General features: G+C 39.4%; 1 protein-coding gene across 4 annotated transcripts in view; it reads left to right on the forward strand.

The window, feature by feature from the left end:
• The window catches only part of LOC311071311 (uncharacterized protein), a 19,285-nt gene extending 1,596 nt beyond the window's left edge, over positions 1 to 17,689 (forward strand). The window contains exons 1-5 of one of the 4 annotated variants that reach the window (XM_084095667.1): positions 827 to 1,447; positions 1,583 to 3,795; positions 4,132 to 4,248; positions 16,039 to 16,179; positions 16,545 to 17,689. In XM_084095667.1, coding sequence (XP_083951793.1) covers positions 3,669 to 3,795; positions 4,132 to 4,248; positions 16,039 to 16,179; positions 16,545 to 16,678 — 519 coding nt within the window. In that variant the 5' untranslated portion in view covers positions 827 to 1,447; positions 1,583 to 3,668 and the 3' untranslated portion in view covers positions 16,679 to 17,689. Of the gene's footprint in view, positions 1 to 826; positions 3,796 to 4,131; positions 4,249 to 16,038; positions 16,180 to 16,544 lie in introns of those variants that run through there. The other 3 variants (XM_084095666.1, XM_084095665.1, XM_084095668.1) reach the window with 3 other exon arrangements.
• The last annotated feature ends 3,802 nt before the right edge of the window (positions 17,690 to 21,491 follow it).

Genomic DNA, 21,491 nt, shown 5'->3' on the forward strand with positions numbered 1-21,491 from the left:
ATTATTTATACTTCATTCATGGAGCTTTCATTCTGAAACGTTTCAGTTGGACGTTTAAAGGGTTAGTTCACCCAAAAATGAAAATTATGTCATTAATGACTCGCCCTCATGTCGTTCCAATCCCGTAAGACCTCCGTTCATCTTCGGAACACAGTTTAAGATATTTTAGATTTAGTCCGAGAGCTTTCTGTCCCTCCATTGATAGTCAATGGACGGCATACTGTCCATGTCCAGAAAGGCAATACAGACATCATCAAAGTTGTCCATGTGACATCAGTGGCTCAATCTTAAGTTTATCAAGCGACAAGAATACTTTTTGTGCGCAAAAAGTAAACAAAAATAACGACTTTATTCCACTATTCATTTCCTTCTCTCTGGGTCTCGAGTTAGTTCACGTAGTGTAATAGCGTAGCGCGTCTGTGTTGTACGTCACACATAGGCTCACTATTGGCCGACGCTGGTCATGTGTGATGCGTGTGACGTACAACACAGACGATAAAATATCTTAAACTGTGTTCCGAAGATGAACGGAGGTCTTACGGGCTTGGAACGACCTGAGGGTGAGTCATTAATGACATCATTTTCATTTTTGGGTGAACTAACCCTTTAACGTTTGTAAATTTTTGCTACTTGTTTCAGAATATTCAACATTCATTAGTAACTTTTCCATAATGTTTGCAGAATGATAATATGAAATATTCTCTTAATGTTTTGCTGACCTTCACATAAGAAAAGTTCTACAAACATTCAGAAATAATATTTTCATATCTTAAAGGGAACGTCATTAAAACATTCTTATAGTTTTTATTGCGACTTCTCAAAATCATATTGCATTTTTACTGTTTCATGAGTTTTATTCTTCATAATTGTGTTATTGTTGAGTTTCTCTGACTGATGAACACATATAGTGTAATAACATGCTCTCTATGATGCTGTATGATTGACATTTCTCTTCTTATGAACATTAACAGTGGAAAAGTGCACAAGTTTAGTTTGTGATGAAAACTTCACAGTTTGTGTCTATACAACAATGGACAGAAATGAACAATTATCCCACATATCCTCTACATAATATACATGTGAACTTTATTATGATGAGTGTAAAACATGTTGAATTATTGATCCTTCATACAATTAAAGTTAAAGGAACAGATTGACAGATTCACGACACGATATTATTCAGTTTCTGACGGATGTTTTGTTGTTCTGCTCCACATCAGCTCACACAGGTTGTTCAGGGTGCGGTATACACACAGGATCCATAGAAATACATCCTCCACTTGAAGATAAAGTAATTCCCAGGTCCCAATCTAAGGGTAATTTATTTTGTGACATGAATCAGCCTCAGTGAACCCAGTGAATAATGTTGAATAATGTTGAATAATGTTGTGTATTGTAGTTCAGCCTCTCATAATCATCACATCAATCACATGTGTGTTTATATCAGGTCAGTGTGAGTGTTTACTGTTGATCATATGTGTGTTTATATCAGGTCAGTGTGAGTGTTTACTGTTGATCACATGTGTGTTTATATCAGGTCAGTGTGTGTGTTTACTGTTGATCATATGTGTGTTTATATCAGGTCAGTGTGAGTGTTTACTGTTGATCATATGAGCTCCATCATACATTCACTGTAATATTTCACTGTCAGAGGCCGACATCAGATGAGAATATGATAGTGAATTATATGCTATTTGAACTAAATCACACTTTAACTAATCAGCTCACAGTATTAATATATTTATGATGATTATGTGAGACTGTATAGTTGGTGGAAGTGTGTAATAACGGAAACATTTTGAGGAAATATGGTATTAATTTCCACTGTTATGCGGATGACACCCAACTTTACTTGTTCTTTTCCACCACCATCTTCGTCCAGATGTTCAGCTGAAATTAAAGATGGTCTTTCAGCTAACTTCTTGAAGGTAAATGGCAACAAAACTGAGGCTTTGCTTGTTGGCACTAGATCTGTTTTGTCTAAATCTAATTGTCTTTCTTTGTGCATTGACAATACTGCAATCTGTCCTTCTTCACAGGTTTAAAGTTTGGGTGTCATCATGGATAGCACACTATCCTTTGAAGCTCAAATGAATAATATCACGCGGATTGCATACTTCCACTTGCGTAATATTAACCGTCTCCGTCCCTTTCTTTCAAATAATAATATTGCCGTTCTCATTCACGCACGAGTCACTTCACGTATAGACTACTGTAATGCTCTTCTCTCAGGTGTTCCCTCCAAACTGCTACATAAGCTTCAGCTGGGTCAGAATCCTGCAGCTCGTGTCTATCTAGAACAGCTTCTGCTGAGCACATCTCTCCAGTTCTTCAGCAATTGCACTGGCGTCCAGTAAACTATAGAGTTGAATTCAAGATCTTGCTACTTACTTATATGGCACTTCATAATCTTGCACCCCAATACCTTACACTTCTCCATGTTTACACTCCTTCACGTGCTCTCAGATCTTCATCTTCAGTTTCTCTTGTGGTTCCTCGGATTCGACTAACTCCCATGGGTGCCAGATCTTTCAGTTATGCTGCCTATGGATCTCTCTTCCCCTTGATGTTCGCAATAGCGATTGCTTGTTGACTTTAAAAACGCGTCTTAAGACATATCTTTTTATACAAGCTTTTTTATAACATGTTGTATTGAGTCTTTAATGCACTTTATCTGTATATGTGGCTTGTTTGTTGTGTGTATTGTCTTATGCAGTGACCTGTATATTGCTTGTGAGGTGACCTTGGGTGTTATGAAAGGCGCCATTAAATAAAATGCATTATTATTATTATTATTATTATTATTATTAATAACAGTGTTTACAATTATTTAAAGGATCCCTGTCTTATAAGTGACCAAATTCTTGTTTTCTCCATCGAACTGCGAAGACTTGCTTCAACTAAACTACATACTATATTTCTTTATAAATAATATACATATTTTATACCCAGCAAACAAGTTTCTCTCAACGTATGAACAAACGTTCTTCCAGTAACATTAATAGACCGTTCATTCAATGTTATATGTTTTTTGTGTTCTCAAAACATTAGAAATAGTCTCAAAATCAGGCCGTTATCATCATATGCTTTACTGCACATGTGATTTACTGAATGCTGGTTTGTTTGCATTTGTACTGTTGTTTTATTCTTAATAATTGTGTTATTGTTGAACTTTCTTGTTGTGTTCTCTCTCCAGTGCATTGCTATAATATTCATGTCCACTAGGTGGCGCTGATGTGTTCACATGTTCAACTGATGTAAGAGCTGTGTGGAAGAAGACGATATAGTTGAGTAAAGTGAATGCTGAGCTTCTGCTTGTGTCTGTCAGCTTTCATTCCTCCTTCAACATGACATTTCTCTGATGAACACATATAGTGTAATAACATGCTCTCTATGATGCTGTATGATGCACACATGCATAAATAATGTTATGACAATCAAATGTATGTTTATTGAAGATTATAAAACTAAAAAACAAATAAATAAATGCACATAGCCCATACAGCAGAAAAAAAAAAAAAGAAACAAAGAAAGCAATTCCGGAAGAGAGTCTATAAAGTGGGCGGAGTCTATCTCTGGGCGGATGACGTTACAACAGTGAAAGTAAAACTAAACTCTGCGCAATATTCATTTTATATTCATTTCAAATTCTACATTAATTCCACAAAATGAGGCGAACAATTCATGTCGAAAACCTTCGCGGAGAGAGAATAATACCAGTATATGTGTATTCAGAGAAACTGGAGAACATGACCGTTAGAGAGTTCAGAAGAAGAGTCGATCTCTTTGGTCCACTTAAGTCGAGCTCTTCAGAGTTATGTGTTAATGTACATGTGTGTTCCTGTCACTCGTTTAATAATAACATTAATTATCATATGCGAAAATGACATAAACAGGAAAAACTGTTTCAACATTTGAATGTTTATTCATCAGCTCTGATCAACCCAAAGGCCTGAACTACATCAGATTGTATAATAACATCTGCTGGATTATCCTTATAAAAATCATTTACTACAGTAACTATATTTAACCATGATATTTATAGTAATATGATGTTAATTACAGGAAAATCCTCTTAATGATGAAATGATCATCTTCAGCTCTTACGCACGCATTCCTTGTTTTTCACAGGTGAAGATTACAGACTGATCTCCAGAGGCATAGTGCTGGAGGATCACAGAAAACTGCGGGATTATGGCATTACACATGAACATGCAGTGCTTAGGCTTGATCGTCTTCCTGAAAGAGGTAAAGACAGTGTTAGTTTATAATGTTTAATCTGACTCTTCATGTCGTCACTGAAGACAAACTCTTGTTTTCTCTATAGCAGTGATTTTATATTAGTAATTCTTCAGTGAATTCTGCTCTTAAACTGAATGTATATTGTATTATTTTCTGTCATTATTAATATCTGTTACACGATTAAACCCCACAGAGGAACAGCAGTCAAGTGTCAGTTTATGATCACAGTTTTAACCAGTATTTTATACTAACAGGGAACGTTCTGGAAAGATTCTCTCAAAGTTATGATCAAACGTTCCTCCAGTAACATTACACATTTGTTCAGAGTTATCTGGTGTTTAATAATGTCCTCAGAACATCAGCACTAAAACATTATTAATACTTCATTAATGGAGCTTTTATTCTGGAATGTTTTAGTTGGACGTTTTTCTAGTGTTTTTTAAATGTTATTTGTTTCAAAATATTCAACATTCATAAGTAACGTTTCCATAATGTTTGAAGAATGATAATATGGAAAGTTCTCTTAAAGGTCCCATTCCATGGATTATTTTTTATTATTTTATCATGTTTCCAGGGGTGCCCTTATAATGTTAGTATGTTTTTTAGATCAAAAATTGTTATAATTTAGAAATAAAAGGCATATTTCCTAGCCTGATTTCATTCCCTGGTTTGAACACTCTGTTTGAAGGGGCGTGTCTGCTGTGAGACTTCAGTGTAAACGCCCTCTGCTGTGATTGGCTGCTGTGAGACTTCAGCGTAAACGCCCTCTGCTGTGATTGGCTGACATGCTTGCATATGAAATATCTGGCATTACATGTGGAACTATCTGGAAAACGTTTACTATTACAGCTATTATACGTTTTTACTATTACAACTATCGGGATTAACGAATCGTGAGAAGTTTTTTAAGTATTTAGATCTATTTCAATCACATAAAAGGTTGCAGTGATGATGAGCATTGAGCAGATGACAGTCTGTTGATCGCGTGAAAGATCTTATCATTGCAACGCAGTTTCTGCACTCACTAATGATTTCACCAATGCAAACATGAGGTATATAAATACAGTAAGAGCTTCGTTGTGCAGTGTAACAGCGTCATTTATTTCATAACGAGTTTTGGCAAGTGTCCAGATAAACTCGCGCTGTGTGATTGACAGCTTGGGCGATTGGAAAGGGATTGTTCTTTGATCGCTTTCTGTATATTAATCACAGTTTAAGTAAGATTATTTTCATCCTACTAAGAGAAACGATGTGAAGTTGATCGCTACTTCCATATTAAATCACTACTTACCGCTTGCTGGAATATAGTTGAAATTGCCCCCTTCGTCAGTATGAGACGCTGAGAAAAGCCTGCTTAATATTATCCCAGGTTAGAAAAACAGTCCGTGGTGAAATGGACAGAGCAAACTAACAACTTCGAATTAAACTTTTGCGGTATCCGATCATAGATAAACATCAACCGTCTGTTGACATTTCGCCATCAATACGCCTGTGTTCCTGTGGGCGGAGGTTAGTCTAAACACGGTTCTGGTGATGTCACTAATGAAGGAAGTAGAGGGGTGTAGTCCAATCCAGCCGTTTTTTGTAGTCAACTTCTGTTAAATAAAATATCTCGCTTGGCATTGAACTTTGAGCTTTATAATTTTACAGATATTATTTATACTCTAACAACAACATTACACACTAACTAAACTTTGAAACATGGAATCGCATGCAACGGGACCTTTAATGTTTTGCTGATTTTCTCATAAACAAGAATTATGTTTTTAAAACAATAAAAAAGAACATTCAGAAATAATGTTTTCATATCTTACTGTGAATGTCACCAAACGTTCTCAACATTTCTTTGTTTTCTGGGAAGATTGAATGTTTTATGGCGACTTCTGTAAATCAGGCCGTTATCATCATATGCTTTACTGTACAGTAGAAATATATACGGTAGCTTGTGTCAAAATGATTTGATTGTTTTGACTTAATTTATGTTTTTATGACATCTGTTTATGACAGGATGTTTGTTTATATGGGGGTTTTATGATCACCTGTTTGTTGACCTTTGACTGTGTGTGTTTCCGGAAGTTTATGATTGTGTGTTTATGATTGTGTTTATGATTGTGTTTATGATTGTGTGTTTATGATTGTAATCTGCTTGGTGCGAGAGGAACGTTTTTGCAGGGGTGTTTTTATTATGGATAATGTTCACAGAATGACGAAATTATGAACATGAAGAAATCTGTCATGGATTTGTTTTTCAGATGACGATGCAGCTTCCATAATGTCTGTGGGGAGAATAAAAACGCGTGAATGAAATTAAAGGTTGTATCAGTGATTTCAGGCCCAAACATAAATGATCACATTCATCTAATCTTTCCTAACGATCCGCTAGCTGCCCGTCCCATAAGCATGCCATCAAAAACCGCGTCTCTGTAGGCAGCCTAGGCTCTGAGATCTGCACACAAAAACAATTGGTTTCACCAACCACTCAAAACCAAAATAAATAGTGTTTCAACCAATCACCGACAGGGGGGGGGGGGTGTTGTGAGGTTTTGCACTCGTGCACGGCTGCAAGCGAAGTCACTCCTCAGAACTCACAAACACATTCTAAGACATTGCACTGTGCACACACACACACACACACACACACACACACACACACACCTGACTCCAGTATCTCCACCTTTCAAAAGCCTTCCCGATAACTATTCGTGTCTTGGAATAAACACAATGGTATTCCCTCGCCCTAATCCTCCTCCTCCTCGTGGGGATTGACTCAGCCATGTTCAGTTTCTCGTTTGTTGATAGACGCTGGCTGCTTCTTCAGCTCTGACTTCATGTGCAGCCGTTAGGGCTGCACGATTTGGGGAAAATGTCATATTGCGATAACTGAGGTCAATATTGCGATTGCGATATGCGATATAATAAACAAATGGTTTCATGAGTCAACTTGCTTGGTTCTCAAGGAAAATAAATGCACACACAGATTAGTGATAATCTGCCTAAAGAAAAAAGTTCTTTAGTCAAGAGCAGTGAGTGTTTTTCTCTGTTCCCTTTGTTCTTTGATTAACTTTAGCGACAGATATAATTAGTGGCTACTGTGTACTGTCCCTTTAAGAGCAGCCGCTGCTGTCAGAGACGCGGATCTCACACGCGCCTCATTCACGAGTCACAACTCTTCACGTTCATCATAAGACTTAGACTACTCTTATGTTATGAAGATACTCGACAAAAAGACATTTTGCCATAATTGTGTGTGTTATTGTTCATTCAAGCTTGAAAGAGAACTGTATTCTGGCATGCTGTTTTGTGCACACGCACGATATTAGCGCGAGTCTTTCTGTGTGTCACAGTCAGGACATTCACAGGCAGCGCGTTCATTATGGCATACATGTGTGTTGTTCGTTCTACAGCGAAAGAGATCTTGATACTGGTGCACGTCTATCTGTGGGTCGTGTGTATGTGTGTGTGTGTGTGTGTGTCAGGAGGACATTCACTGACAGCATGTTCTTTTTTGTCTTGTCGCGCATGAGTGGTTTAAAAGCCTGCAGTTGAAAAAACAAAACAAAACAAAAAACAGTAATATTATGAAATATTATTACAATTTAAAATAATGGTTCTCTTTTTTTAATATATTTTAAAATGTAATTTATTTTTGTGATGCAAAGCTGAATTTTCATCAGCAAGTACTCCAGTCTTTGGTGTCTTATGATCCTTCAGAAATCATTCTAATATGATGATTTGATACTCAGTTATTATCAATGATGGAAACAGTTGTGCTGTTTAATATATTTTTTTGGAATACTTTTTTCAGGATTCATTGAGTAAAACGTTAACAGCATTTATTCATAAAAACAGCATTTATTCAAAATAAAAACATTTCTAACAATATAAATCGTTACCATCACCTTTTATCAATTTAACGCATCCTTGTTGAATTAAAGTACTAATTTCTTTAAAAAAAATAGTTATTGTTCCCAAACTTTTGAACGGTAGTGTATATTGTTACAAAAGATTTCTATTCTAAATAAATACAGTTCTTTTTAACTTTTTATTCATCAAATAATCCTGAAAAAAGTATCTCAGGTTATAAAAAAATATTAGGCAGCACAACTGTTTCCAACATTGATCATAAATCAGCATATTAGAATGATTTCTTAAGGATCATAAGACACCAAAGACTGGAGTACTTGCTGATGAAAATTCAGCTTTGCATCACAAAAATAAATTACATTTTAAAGTATATTAAAAAAAGAGAACCATTATTTTAAATTGTAATAATATTTCATAATATTACTGTTTTTTTGGGTTTTTTTTTTGTTTTTAACTGCAGGCTTGATGAGCATAAGAGACTTCTTTCAAAAGCATTAAAAATAGTAGTGTTTCCAAACTTTTGACTGGTACTGTATATTGTGAACAATTCAGGCATATGTCTTGACCGTGTAACGTTTAATCAAAATTCTGTTGGAAAATCAAAAATATATGGTGGATTTACTTAACTTTTTATGTCAACAGGCTCTACGTAACTGGGTTATGTGGCATTTAATTAACATTGTTTATTTCAGTAGACTTAAATTTATTACATAAGGTTAATTCAATGCCATTTAGTTGAATCAGGTTAACATTCTTAATTTTGTCCAAAACTATTAAGTACCTTTTACAAAATCTTTACTCCGTATAAAAAAAACTCTTAATGTTCGGCATTTGCTAGAAGATGGTTATGTTACATCCAATGTATGTCTGAAGTAGTTGTTTTTATTATTATTAAATCCACTTTAATCGTTGTTAGAACGTCCTCACCCAAGCACATGGTCTACACTTCACCACAATGGTGACCTCCAAAAACACTAACATATCAGAAACTCTTTTAAATATAAACATTAAAGAACATTAATCATTAACAAGTCATCAATTTTTTATCATGATGAAAAAACACAGAAAAAATGTACACCCCTATCCAGTCCTGTGCAAAGCATGATGGGAAGGGGAAATCCTGTTCCTAGTCTTCTTTATTGCTATTTTAACATTTCCAATAATATGAACTATTATTCACTATTTTATGTTTTATCTATGTAAGGCAGTGTTTTGTTGTGTATTAGATTAAAATACTTGATCATTTAACATCTTGTTTCATCTAAATTGTTTTAGGATGTGACTGTAATCTGAACACAATTCACTCTGACATATTTCTTCGGCGCAGAAAATTCCCCGATCGGCAATTTATACACTCCTGAGAGACATTAGTATTCTTAACTCATATAATGTGGTGTTTAAAAGGTTAAAACTTGCTTTTAGAAATAGTTAAATAAATTTCATCTTATTTCACATATCTGTTATTTTATATGCTTTTTAATTTGTCTATGCTATTTCTTAATTTCATTCACGCGTTTTTATTCTCCCCACAGACATTATGGAAGCTGCATCGTCATCTGAAAAACAAATCCATGACAGATTTCTTCATGTTCATAATTTCGTCATTCTGTGAATATTATCCATAATAAAAACACCCCTGCAAAAACGTTCCTCTCGCACCAAGCAGATTACAATCATAAACACAATCATAAACACAATCATCCACACAATCATAAACACACAATCATAAACACACAATCATACACACACAATCATACACACACAATCATAAACACACAATCATACACACAATCATAAACACACAATCATACACACACAATCATAAACACACAATCATCCACACAATCATCCACACAATCATCCACACAATCATCCACACAATCATAAACACAATCATAAACACACAATCATAAACACAATCATAAACACACAATCATACACACAATCATAAACACAATCATCCACTGTCACGTACCCACACACAGGAAACAGGGGATCCAATCGCAGTATGTTTATTAGGGAAAATCCGTACTCACAACTAGTCCAGGCAAGGGTCTAAATCCAAATGAGGCAATCCAAAAACACAAAACAATAAACAGGCAAAAACAGAGCAAAGAAGTGGTGTAACAATAACAAGGACTCCGTAACACATACTAAAACAGACAGGGTTATATACACACAGGGAAAACAAGCTAAACAAGATAACAAGGGGGTGTGGTTAAACTGAAACACCTGGGAAGACTAATCAACATAACGGGGAACAGTTGAACATGGGACAAGACACATGGCAGGATCACATGACAAGCAGGGAATTACATGACAGACAAGAACAAGGAACAAGACACAAAACCCACACCGTGACATAACCCCCCCTCTACGGAGTGGCTACCAGACACTCCAAGACAACAAAACCCAAAACACAAAACAAGAGTCCAGGGCGGGAGGTGGACTGGTGGAGGATCAGGGGGAGGGATGGGGGGCCAGGTCCATGGAAGGGAACAGAAACAGGGGGTGATGGTTTAGCCGGCGGCCAGGGTGGAGCAGATAGTCCATCGGGCGGCCACGGCGGAGACAACCCTTCAGGCGGCCAGGGTGGAGCAGAAAGTCCATCGGGGGGCCAGGGAGGAGACAACCCTTCGGGTGGCCATGGTGAAGCAGACGACCCATCGGGCGGCCAGGGCGGAGACTTTCCCTCGGGCGGCCAGGGCGGAGACTTTCCCTCGGGCGGCCAGGGCGGAGACTTTCCCTCGGGCGGCCAGGGCGGAGACTTTCCCTCGGGCGGCCAGGGCGGAGACTTTCCCTCGGGCGGCCAGGGCGGAGACTTTCCCTCGGGCGGCCAGGGCGGAGACTCTCCCTCGGGCGGCCAGGGCGGAGACTCTCCCTCGGGCGGCCAGGGCGGAGACTCTCCCTCGGGCGGCCAAGGCGGAGACGACCCCTCGGGCGGCCAGGGCACAGGAACAGACACCGGCTCAGGAACTGGAACAGACACCACCGGCTCAGGCACAGGAACTGGCACCACCGGCTCAGGCACAGGAACTGGCACCACCGGCTCAGGCACAGGAACTGGCACCAACGTCTCAGGCACTGGAACTGGCACTGGAACTGGCACCACCGGCTCAGGCACTGGAACTGGAACTGGCACCACCGACTCAGGCACTGGAACTGGCACTGGAACTGGCACCACCGGCTCAGGCACTGGAACTGGCACCACCGGCTCAGGCACTGGAACTGGCACCACCGGCTCAGGCACTGGAACTGGCACCACCCGCTCAGGCACTGGAACAGACACAGGCACCGGCTCAGGAACCGACACTGGCTCCGGCTCAGGAACCGACACTGGCTCCGGCTCAGGAACCGACACTGGCTCCGGCTCAGGAACCGACACTGGCTCCGGCTCAGGAACCGACACTGGCTCCGGCTCAGGAACCGACACTGGCTCCGGCTCAGGAACCGACACTGGCTCCGGCTCAGGAACCGACACTGGCTCCGGCTCAGGAACCGACACTGGCTCCGGCTCAGGAACCGACACTGGCTCCGGCTCAGGAACCGACACTGGCTCCGGCTCAGGAACCGACACTGGCTCCGGCTCAGGAACCGACACTGGCTCCGGCTCAGGAACAGACACTGGCTCCGGCTCAGGAACAGACACTGGCTCCGGCTCAGGAACAGACACTGGCTCCGGCTCAGGAACAGACACTGGCTCCGGCTCAGGAACAGACACTGGCTCCGGCTCAGGAACAGACACTGGCTCCGGCTCAGGAACAGACACTGGCTCCGGCTCAGGCTCAGGAACAGACACTGGCTCCGGCTCAGGTTCAGGCTCAGGAACAGACACCGGCTCGGCGGCGGCCATCTTGTCCGGAGACACAGACTCGGCGGCGGCCATCTTGTCCGGAGACACAGGCTCGGCGGCGGCCATCTTGTCCGGAGACACAGGCTCGGCGGCGGCCATCTTGTCCGGGGACACAGGCTCGACGGCGGCCGGCAGGGTGAGCAGCTTGGGCGGGGCTGGCAGGGCGAGCTGCTCGAGGACGGCCTCCAGGATGACAGCGGGCTGTTCGGGGACGACCTCCGAGACGACAGCGGGCTGCTCGAGGACGATCTCCGAGACGACAGCGGGCTGCTCAAGGACGACCTCCTGAACGACAGCGGGCTGCTCGAGGACGACCTCCTGGACGACAGCGGGCTGCGCGGGCACAGCCTCCGGGACGACAGCGGGCTGCGCGGAAACAGCCTCCGGGACGACAGCGGGCTGTTCAGGCACGACCTCCGGAACGATAGTCTCGACAGAAAGAGACTCTGGCCTGGCGGGCTGGGGAATTGATAGCGCTGAGACCCGTGAAATTCCCAGGCTATCGGCTGTTCGGACAGATGCCAGCGGCCGATCGGCCAGTTTTGATATCAGTCCACTCCAACCTCGGAGGGGTCCAATGGAGGCAGCCATGCTGGCTGATGGGGCAGTCCATGGAGGGTCTCGCTTTGCGGCCGACAGAGACACTGGCTCGGCGGTGGCCATCTTTTCCGGAGACACAGGTGCAGGGTCCGCCCTCCCATCAGGAAACGCAGATGTGGACTCAGTCATCCTGTCAGAAAAAACAAACCGGTCTGACGTAATCCACCGGCTACGTCTCTGCAGATAATTAGTGAACCCCCAGAAGTCCAGAGTCTCCTGCCCCATCATCTCACAGCGAGGTAATGGGTTATCAAGGCAATTATTAAAAAGGTCTTTTAGTGCCGCCTCATTGTAACCCATACCTCTTGAGAGAGTCCAAAAAAATTGAGCCAGTCCACCCACCGACTGTCCCTGTTGGCGTAAAGCCATTAAATTACTGAGTCGTCCCCTCCTCTCTTCTTTGGTGGTAGGGGGACAGATTCGGAAACCCGTACTGCTGGATCCTTGCATGACGGAGTCCTTCTGTCACGTACCCACACACAGGAAACAGGGGATCCAATCGCAGTATGTTTATTAGGGAAAATCCGTACTCACAACTAGTCCAGGCAAGGGTCTAAATCCAAATGAGGCAATCCAAAAACACAAAACAATAAACAGGCAAAAACAGAGCAAAGAAGTGGTGTAACAATAACAAGGACTCCGTAACACATACTAAAACAGACAGGGTTATATACACACAGGGAAAACAAGCTAAACAAGATAACAAGGGGGTGTGGTTAAACTGAAACACCTGGGAAGACTAATCAACATAACGGGGAACAGTTGAACATGGGACAAGACACATGGCAGGATCACATGACAAGCAGGGAATTACATGACAGACAAGAACAAGGAACAAGACACAAAACCCACACCGTGACATCCACACAATCATAAACACAATCATAAACACAATCATAAACACACAATCATAAACACAATCATAAACACAATCATACACACAATCATCCACACAATCATAAACACAATCATAAACACAATCATAAACACAATCATCCACACAATCATACACACAATCATACACACAATCATAAACACAATCATCCACACAATCATAAACACAATCATAAACACAATCATAAACACACAATCATAAACACAATCATAAACACACAATCATAAACACAATCATAAACACAATCATCCACACAATCATAAACACACAATCATCCACACAATCATAAACACAATCATAAACACAATCATCCACACAATCATAAACACACAATCATAAACACAATCATACACACAATCATAAACACAATCATCCACACAATCATAAACACACAATCATAAACACAATCATACACACAATCATCCACACAATCATAAACACAATCATAAACACAATCATAAACACACAATCATAAACACACAATCATAAACACAATCATAAACACAATCATAAACACAATCATAAACACAATCATACACACAATCATCCACACAATCATAAACACAATCATAAACACAATCATAAACACAATCATCCACACAATCATAAACACACAATCATAAACACAATCATACACACAATCATAAACACAATCATCCACACAATCATAAACACAATCATAAACACAATCATAAACACAATCATAAACACACAATCATAAACACAATCATAAACACAATCATCCACACAATCATAAACACAATCATAAACACACAATCATAAACACACAATCATAAACACAATCATAAACACAATCATCCACACAATCATAAACACACAATCATCCACACAATCATAAACACAATCATCCACACAATCATAAACACACAATCATAAACACAATCATACACACAATCATAAACACAATCATCCACACAATCATAAACACACAATCATAAACACAATCATACACACAATCATCCACACAATCATAAACACAATCATAAACACAATCATAAACACACAATCATAAACACAATCATAAACACAATCATACACACAATCATCCACACAATCATAAACACAATCATAAACACAATCATAAACACAATCATCCACACAATCATAAACACACAATCATAAACACAATCATACACACAATCATAAACACAATCATAAACACAATCATAAACACAATCATAAACACACAATCATAAACACAATCATAAACACACAATCATAAACACAATCATAAACACAATCATCCACACAATCATAAACACAATCATAAACACACAATCATAAACACAATCATAAACACACAATCATAAACACAATCATAAACACAATCATAAACACAATCATAAACACAATCATACACACAATCATCCACACAATCATAAACACAATCATAAACACAATCATCCACACAATCATAAACACACAATCATAAACACAATCATACACACAATCATAAACACAATCATCCACACAATCATAAACACAATCATAAACACACAATCATAAACACAATCATAAACACAATCATCCACACAATCATCCACACAATCATAAACACAATCATAAACACACAATCATAAACACAATCATAAACACACAATCATAAACACAATCATAAACACAATCATCCACACAATCATAAACACACAATCATCCACACAATCATAAACACAATCATAAACACAATCATCCACACAATCATAAACACACAATCATAAACACAATCATACACACAATCATAAACACAATCATCCACACAATCATAAACACACAATCATAAACACAATCATACACACAATCATCCACACAATCATAAACACAATCATAAACACAATCATAAACACACAATCATAAACACAATCATAAACACAATCATAAACACAATCATACACACAATCATCCACACAATCATAAACACAATCATAAACACAATCATCCACACAATCATAAACACACAATCATAAACACAATCATACACACAATCATAAACACAATCATCCACACAATCATAAACACAATCATAAACACAATCATAAACACAATCATAAACACAATCATAAACACACAATCATAAACACAATCATAAACACACAATCATAAACACAATCATAAACACAATCATCCACACAATCATAAACACAATCATAAACACACAATCATAAACACAATCATAAACACACAATCATAAACACACAATCATCCACACAATCATAAACACAATCATAAACACACAATCATAAACACAATCATAAACACAATCATAAACACACAATCATAAACACAATCATAAACACAATCATAAACTTCCGGAAACACACACAGTCAAAGGTCAACAAACAGGTGATCATAAAACCCCCATATAAACAAACATCCTGTCATAAACAGATAAAAACATAAATCAAGGGGGTCATAAATCATTTTGACACAAGCTACCGTATATATTTCTACTCATGTGATTTACTGAATGCTGGTCAAAACTTTGGTTTGTTTGCATTTTTAATGTCGTTTTATTCTTCATAATTGTGTTAATATTGATCTTTCTCTGACTGATTAACACGTATAGAGAGAGACACAATTAATGTCCAAATCAGGCCCGGAAACACAATACCAGTAGATGTGGACTCAGAGGAACTGAGGAACATGACCGTTGAAGAGCTCAAAATAAGATTCGGTGTCTTAGCAGACTCGATCCCTTTGATCCAATGTAAGTTGAACTCTTCAGAGTTATGTGTTAATGTCCATGTGTGTTTCTGTCACTCATTTAATAATAACATTAATTATCATATGCAAAAATGACATAAACAGGAAAAACTGAATCAACATGTGAATGTTTATTCATCAGCTCTGATCAACCCAAAGGCCTGAACTACAACAGATTGTAGAATAACATCTGCTGGTTTTATCCTTATAAAAATTAACCATTATTTACTACAGTAACCATATTTCAACCATGATATTTATAGTAAAATGATGTTAATTACAGGAAAAGCCTCTTAATGATGAGATGATCTTCAGCTCTTAATGAGGTTTACACACTGATGTTTCTCACGCATTCTGTGTTTTTCACAGGTGAAGATTACAGACTGATCTACAGAGGCATGGTACTGAAGGATCAAGTAACACTGCGGGATTACGGCATTGAACATGAATCTACAGTGTATAGGTTTGATCCTGAAAGAGGTAAAGACAGTGTTAGTTTATAATGTTTAATCTGACTCTTCGTGTCGTCACTGAAGACAAACTCTTGTTTTCTCTATAGCAGTGATTTTATATTAGTAATTCTTCAGTGAATTCTGCTCTTAAACTGAATGTATATTGTATTATTTTCTGTCATTATTTATATCTGTTACACGATTAAACCCCACAGAGGAACAGCAGTCAAGTGTCAGTTTATGATCAAAGTTTTAACCAGTATTTTATACTAACAGGGAACGTTCTGGAAAGATTCTCTCAAAGTTATGATCAAACGTTCCTCCAGTAACATTACACATTTGTTCAGAGTTATCTGGTGTTTAATAATGTCCTCAGAACATCAGCACTAAAACATTATTAATACATCATTCATGGAGCTTTTATTCTGAAACGTTTTAGTTGGACGTTTTTCTAGTGGTTTTTTTATTTTATTTTTGCTACTTGTTTCAGAATATTCAACATTCATAAGTAACGTTCCCATAATGTTTGAAGAATGATAATATGGAACATTCTCTTAATGTTTTTAATGTTTCATATTAATGTTTCATATCTTAATGGGAACGTCAGTAAAACATTCTTAGTGCATTTCTTTGTTGAACTGAGTTTTTATTGCGACTTCTCAAAATCATATTGCATTTTTACTGTTTCATGAGTTTTATTCTTCATAATTGTGTTATTGTTGAGTTTCTCTGACTGATGAACACATATAGTGTAATAACATGCTCTCTATGATGCTGTATGATTGACATTTCTCTTCTTATGAGCATTAACAGTGGAAAAGTGCACAAGTTTAGTTTGTGAAGAAAACTTCACAGTTTGTGTCTATAATGCACAGAAATGAGCTTTATTATTATTAAACTGAATACAAATGACTAGTACTTTAGACAAATATACTTTAAGCATATTCCTCGCCAACGATTGATGTCTTAAAATGATTTGTACCTGATCTCAGATCAGTTTAATTAATTTGTACACATTTCGTGACACATTTATATAATAAAAAGGAAGAGTTGTATTTAAAAGTCTCTTATTGTTCTGATTAATCAAGCTGTCTATAAAACGAACGAAACAAACCCTACAATTTAATAAAATAACACATATTATAAAGCTAGACAAAGTTAAATGCATTAAATTGATTAAAGCTTCAATTAAACATTAGCAGTGTGTGTGTAAAAGGTGTTTTCATGTGTGTTTCTGCTTGTAATTACACTGTTCTGACCAGCAGGAGTCGCCAGAGTGGCGCTGAGAATCACTGAATCAGTTCATGAAGCAAGTGATTCAATTGATTCAAAGCATCATAAAGCTTTTTTTTCTGCAATTGCCAGAGCTTAGTCATCCTTAAAACAGTCATTTAAAATCAGCGATTTAAAAAAAAAAAAAAAAATTATTATTTTATGTTTGACTTGTGCTGGATGTAACTTTTTACTCTACTAAAGCATAAAAATACCATAATATATTTGCAGATATTTATGAAACATGCTAAGTTCACATACTCGTTTCTCTGAAAAACACTTCTACAGCGAGTTATTCTACTCATTATTTTACTCATTCCGTGTGGTCAGTCAGTTGTTGTTTTGGTCTGTGTGACTCCGCCCACTTCCAATTCAGCCAATAGTGTTTCGACACCCGGGTTGCCAGTTGGCAGGAAAACACAGCGTATTGCAGCCGTGGAAACGAGCAAACAAACTGGGTCAGAGATTGCAGATTCCACACAACCTAAAAAGCCTCGGTATCTATCTATAAATCTCTATGAACGAGAGCATATTAAAACGCGGATAAATTAACTCATCAACTTACTGACGAGTAACTTACTCGCTCAGTGTGTAAATCTCCTCGGCTTTTGCTTGTTTCTATTTCATGTCCTCAATCTGGCAACCTGCGTGAGCGTCGAGTCTGAGTTGGCGGGAAACAACGATCTCTGATTGAATCTGGACTGCAGTACCAATGTCTACCACTAGTTGGTGCTCTTACAGACTGCACCTTCAAGTCAATGTAATCTTTCTCTTCTATCATATGCATTTTAATATCTGGTTTGGATCAGAAGGTCGATGTGCTCAGTCGTAACAGAGGCTGCACATTTCACACACACACACACACACACACACACACACACACACGCATGTCTGGTGAACTATCTTTGTGGGGACTCTCCATAGACGTAATGGTTTTTATACTGTACAAACTGTATATTCTATCCCCTTACACTGCCCCTATCCCTAAACCTACCCATCACAGGAGACATTCTGCATTTTTACATTTTCAAAAAAACTAATTCTGTATGATTTATAAGCTTTTGTACCCATGGGGACCTCAATTTAGGTCCCCACGGTGACACGAGTCCCCATGAGTCTGTGTGCATTCAGGTTTAAGTCCCCACCGGTGTAGAAAAACATGTCCACACACACACACGCACGCACGCACGCACGTCTTCTCCTCATCTTCCTCCTCCTCATCTTCCTCCTCCTCCTCCTCATCCTCCTCCTGCTCCTCCTCTTCCTCATCCTCCTCCTCCTCCCTCCTCATCTTCCTCCTCATCCTCCTCCTGCTCCTCCTCCTCATCTTCCTCCTCATCCTCCTCATCTTCCTCATCCTCATCCTCCTCCTGCTCCTCCTCCTCTTCCTCATCCTCCTCATCTTCCTCCTCCTCCTCCTCCCTCCTCATCTTCCTCTTCCTCCTCCTCCTCCTTCTCATCCTCCTCTTCCTCCTCCTCCTCCTCCTCTTCCTCCTCCTCATCCTCCTCCTCATCTTCCTCATCCTCCTCCTCCTCATCTTCCTCCTCTTCCTCCTCCTCCTTCTCATCCTCCTCTTCCTCCTCCTCCTCTTCATCCTCCTCCTCCTCCTGATCTTCCTCCTCCTCCTCCTCTTCCTCTTCCTCCTCCTCCTCCTCATCTTCCTCCTCCTCCTCCTTCTCATCCTCCTCTTCCTCCTCCTCCTCCTCCTCTTCCTCCTCCTCATCCTCCTCCTCCTCTTCATCATCCTCCTCCTCCTCCTCTTCATCCTCCTCTTCCTCCTCCTCCTCCTCCTCCTTCTCATCCTCCTCTTCCTCCTCCTCCTCTTCCTCCTCCTCTTCATCATCCTCCTCCTCCTCAGGCCATGATATCAGTGTGTGCTGTTGATGCTGCTGAATGGAGGTCTAGTATCTGCTCTACTGCATGCAGAATTTCACCTGTCAATTAATCATGGGTGATTCCAGAATTATTATTATACTAAAATGAGTTAATATTTTTTCCTATTCAGAGAATACTGCATCATGGGAAAATTAACAATAACATTAAGGTTTCAGTGCTACGCGCTTCAACCCCTAATAAAATGTTAATAATAATGTTCATATCTGATAAGGTTTACTATGGTCACACAGGTTTGTTTGCGTGTTAAACTCATGATTGACGATCATGTCCCTTCCCACTCACTGTACATGCTCATCTTAGCTAGCCATCATTTTTTCATTTTCAAGGAAAATTTAGAGATGGTCCTCACTACACACGAAATCCAGAGGGAGGAGTTGGATCCAGAGGAAAGAGTTGGATCCAGATCCAACTCCTCCCAGCTTACATTATACCTAAATCTACCCATCTCCACCACCTGATCTCTAAGGCCCCGTTTACACGTACATGGTTATTTTGAAAAACGGAGACATTTCCCTTCGTTTGCACCCTTCGTTTACACGCAAACGGAGGATTCGCCAATGAAACCGATTCTTTCTAAAAACTCCGGCCAGAGTGGAGATTTTGAAAATCTTCGTTTGCACGTTTGCATGTAAACTGAGAAAAACGGAGTTTTAGGCAGCGACGTCACGGAATGTGACCATTTTCGGGATTCTGATTGGCTAAGGTGGGCTTGAGCTTCTCGTTACACTGCCACCTACAGGTTTGGCATGCTCTTGACAGCATATACACAGGTTCGTGTGCACGATGTTATTTTTGAAAACGAAGAGGGGAGAAATGTCCGTTTATGAAAATAGCCATCCACGTGTAAATGTAGCCTAAACCTACCCCTAAACCTACCAATCTCCACCCTGAAGACCTAGATCCAACTCCGCCTGCTGGATTTCGTGCACTGCAGAGAGGTGGTACTGAAAATTTAACTAAGGGAAAACAAGTTTTGAATATAAAAACTAGTGATGTTACGTTCGTGAACGAATCGTTCTTTTTGAACGAATCCTTTAGGTGAACGAATCGTTCTCGTTCACGTAATCCATTGACTCATATTTCTCGTTCACTGAAATCTCTCCCTCCACAGCAGCGCACAGTGTTGCCAACTATTTTCAAAGGAAAGTAGCTAACGCCTCCCCTAAAAGTCGCTAAATGTCGCTAGATGACGTCATACATCAATTAGCATATTCATGACGTCATCGCGGCGTACTTGCGTTCTGCCTGCCTAATGTTTTTTCTCATTAAAATCATGCCTACATACTGTATTTTAATATAACATAACATAATATAATATAATATAATATAGGCTATATAGCCGAATGTCCAATAAAGCTGTTCTCATTTACTATATTTTTTTGTCAGACAATAGAACGAGCTATTGAATGACTATTTTTTATATGTGTAAAATTATCTGAACTGAGAGAGTTCGGGAACTGGGTGAACTAAAGCACTGTGATAGTGAGTATTACAAGTAATAAGCACAAGAAAAGAAAGGAAAATAAAATGGTCAAACTAAATTCTTTAAATATAAATCAAAAGATAAGTGATAAGTCCGTCCGTGGAAACAACACTGCTCATTCACGTCTGTCAGCTGCCGTGCTGCTGCCCTCAGCCATTCACAGAACAGGGTAGACGCAGAGAGAGGTGTGTGACGGCAAGGAGAAAGCAAAT

The sequence above is a fragment of the Abramis brama genome (genome assembly GCF_963993115.1).
Source record: "Abramis brama genome assembly, chromosome: 20".
Classification (NCBI taxonomy): Eukaryota; Metazoa; Chordata; class Actinopteri; order Cypriniformes; family Leuciscidae; genus Abramis; species Abramis brama.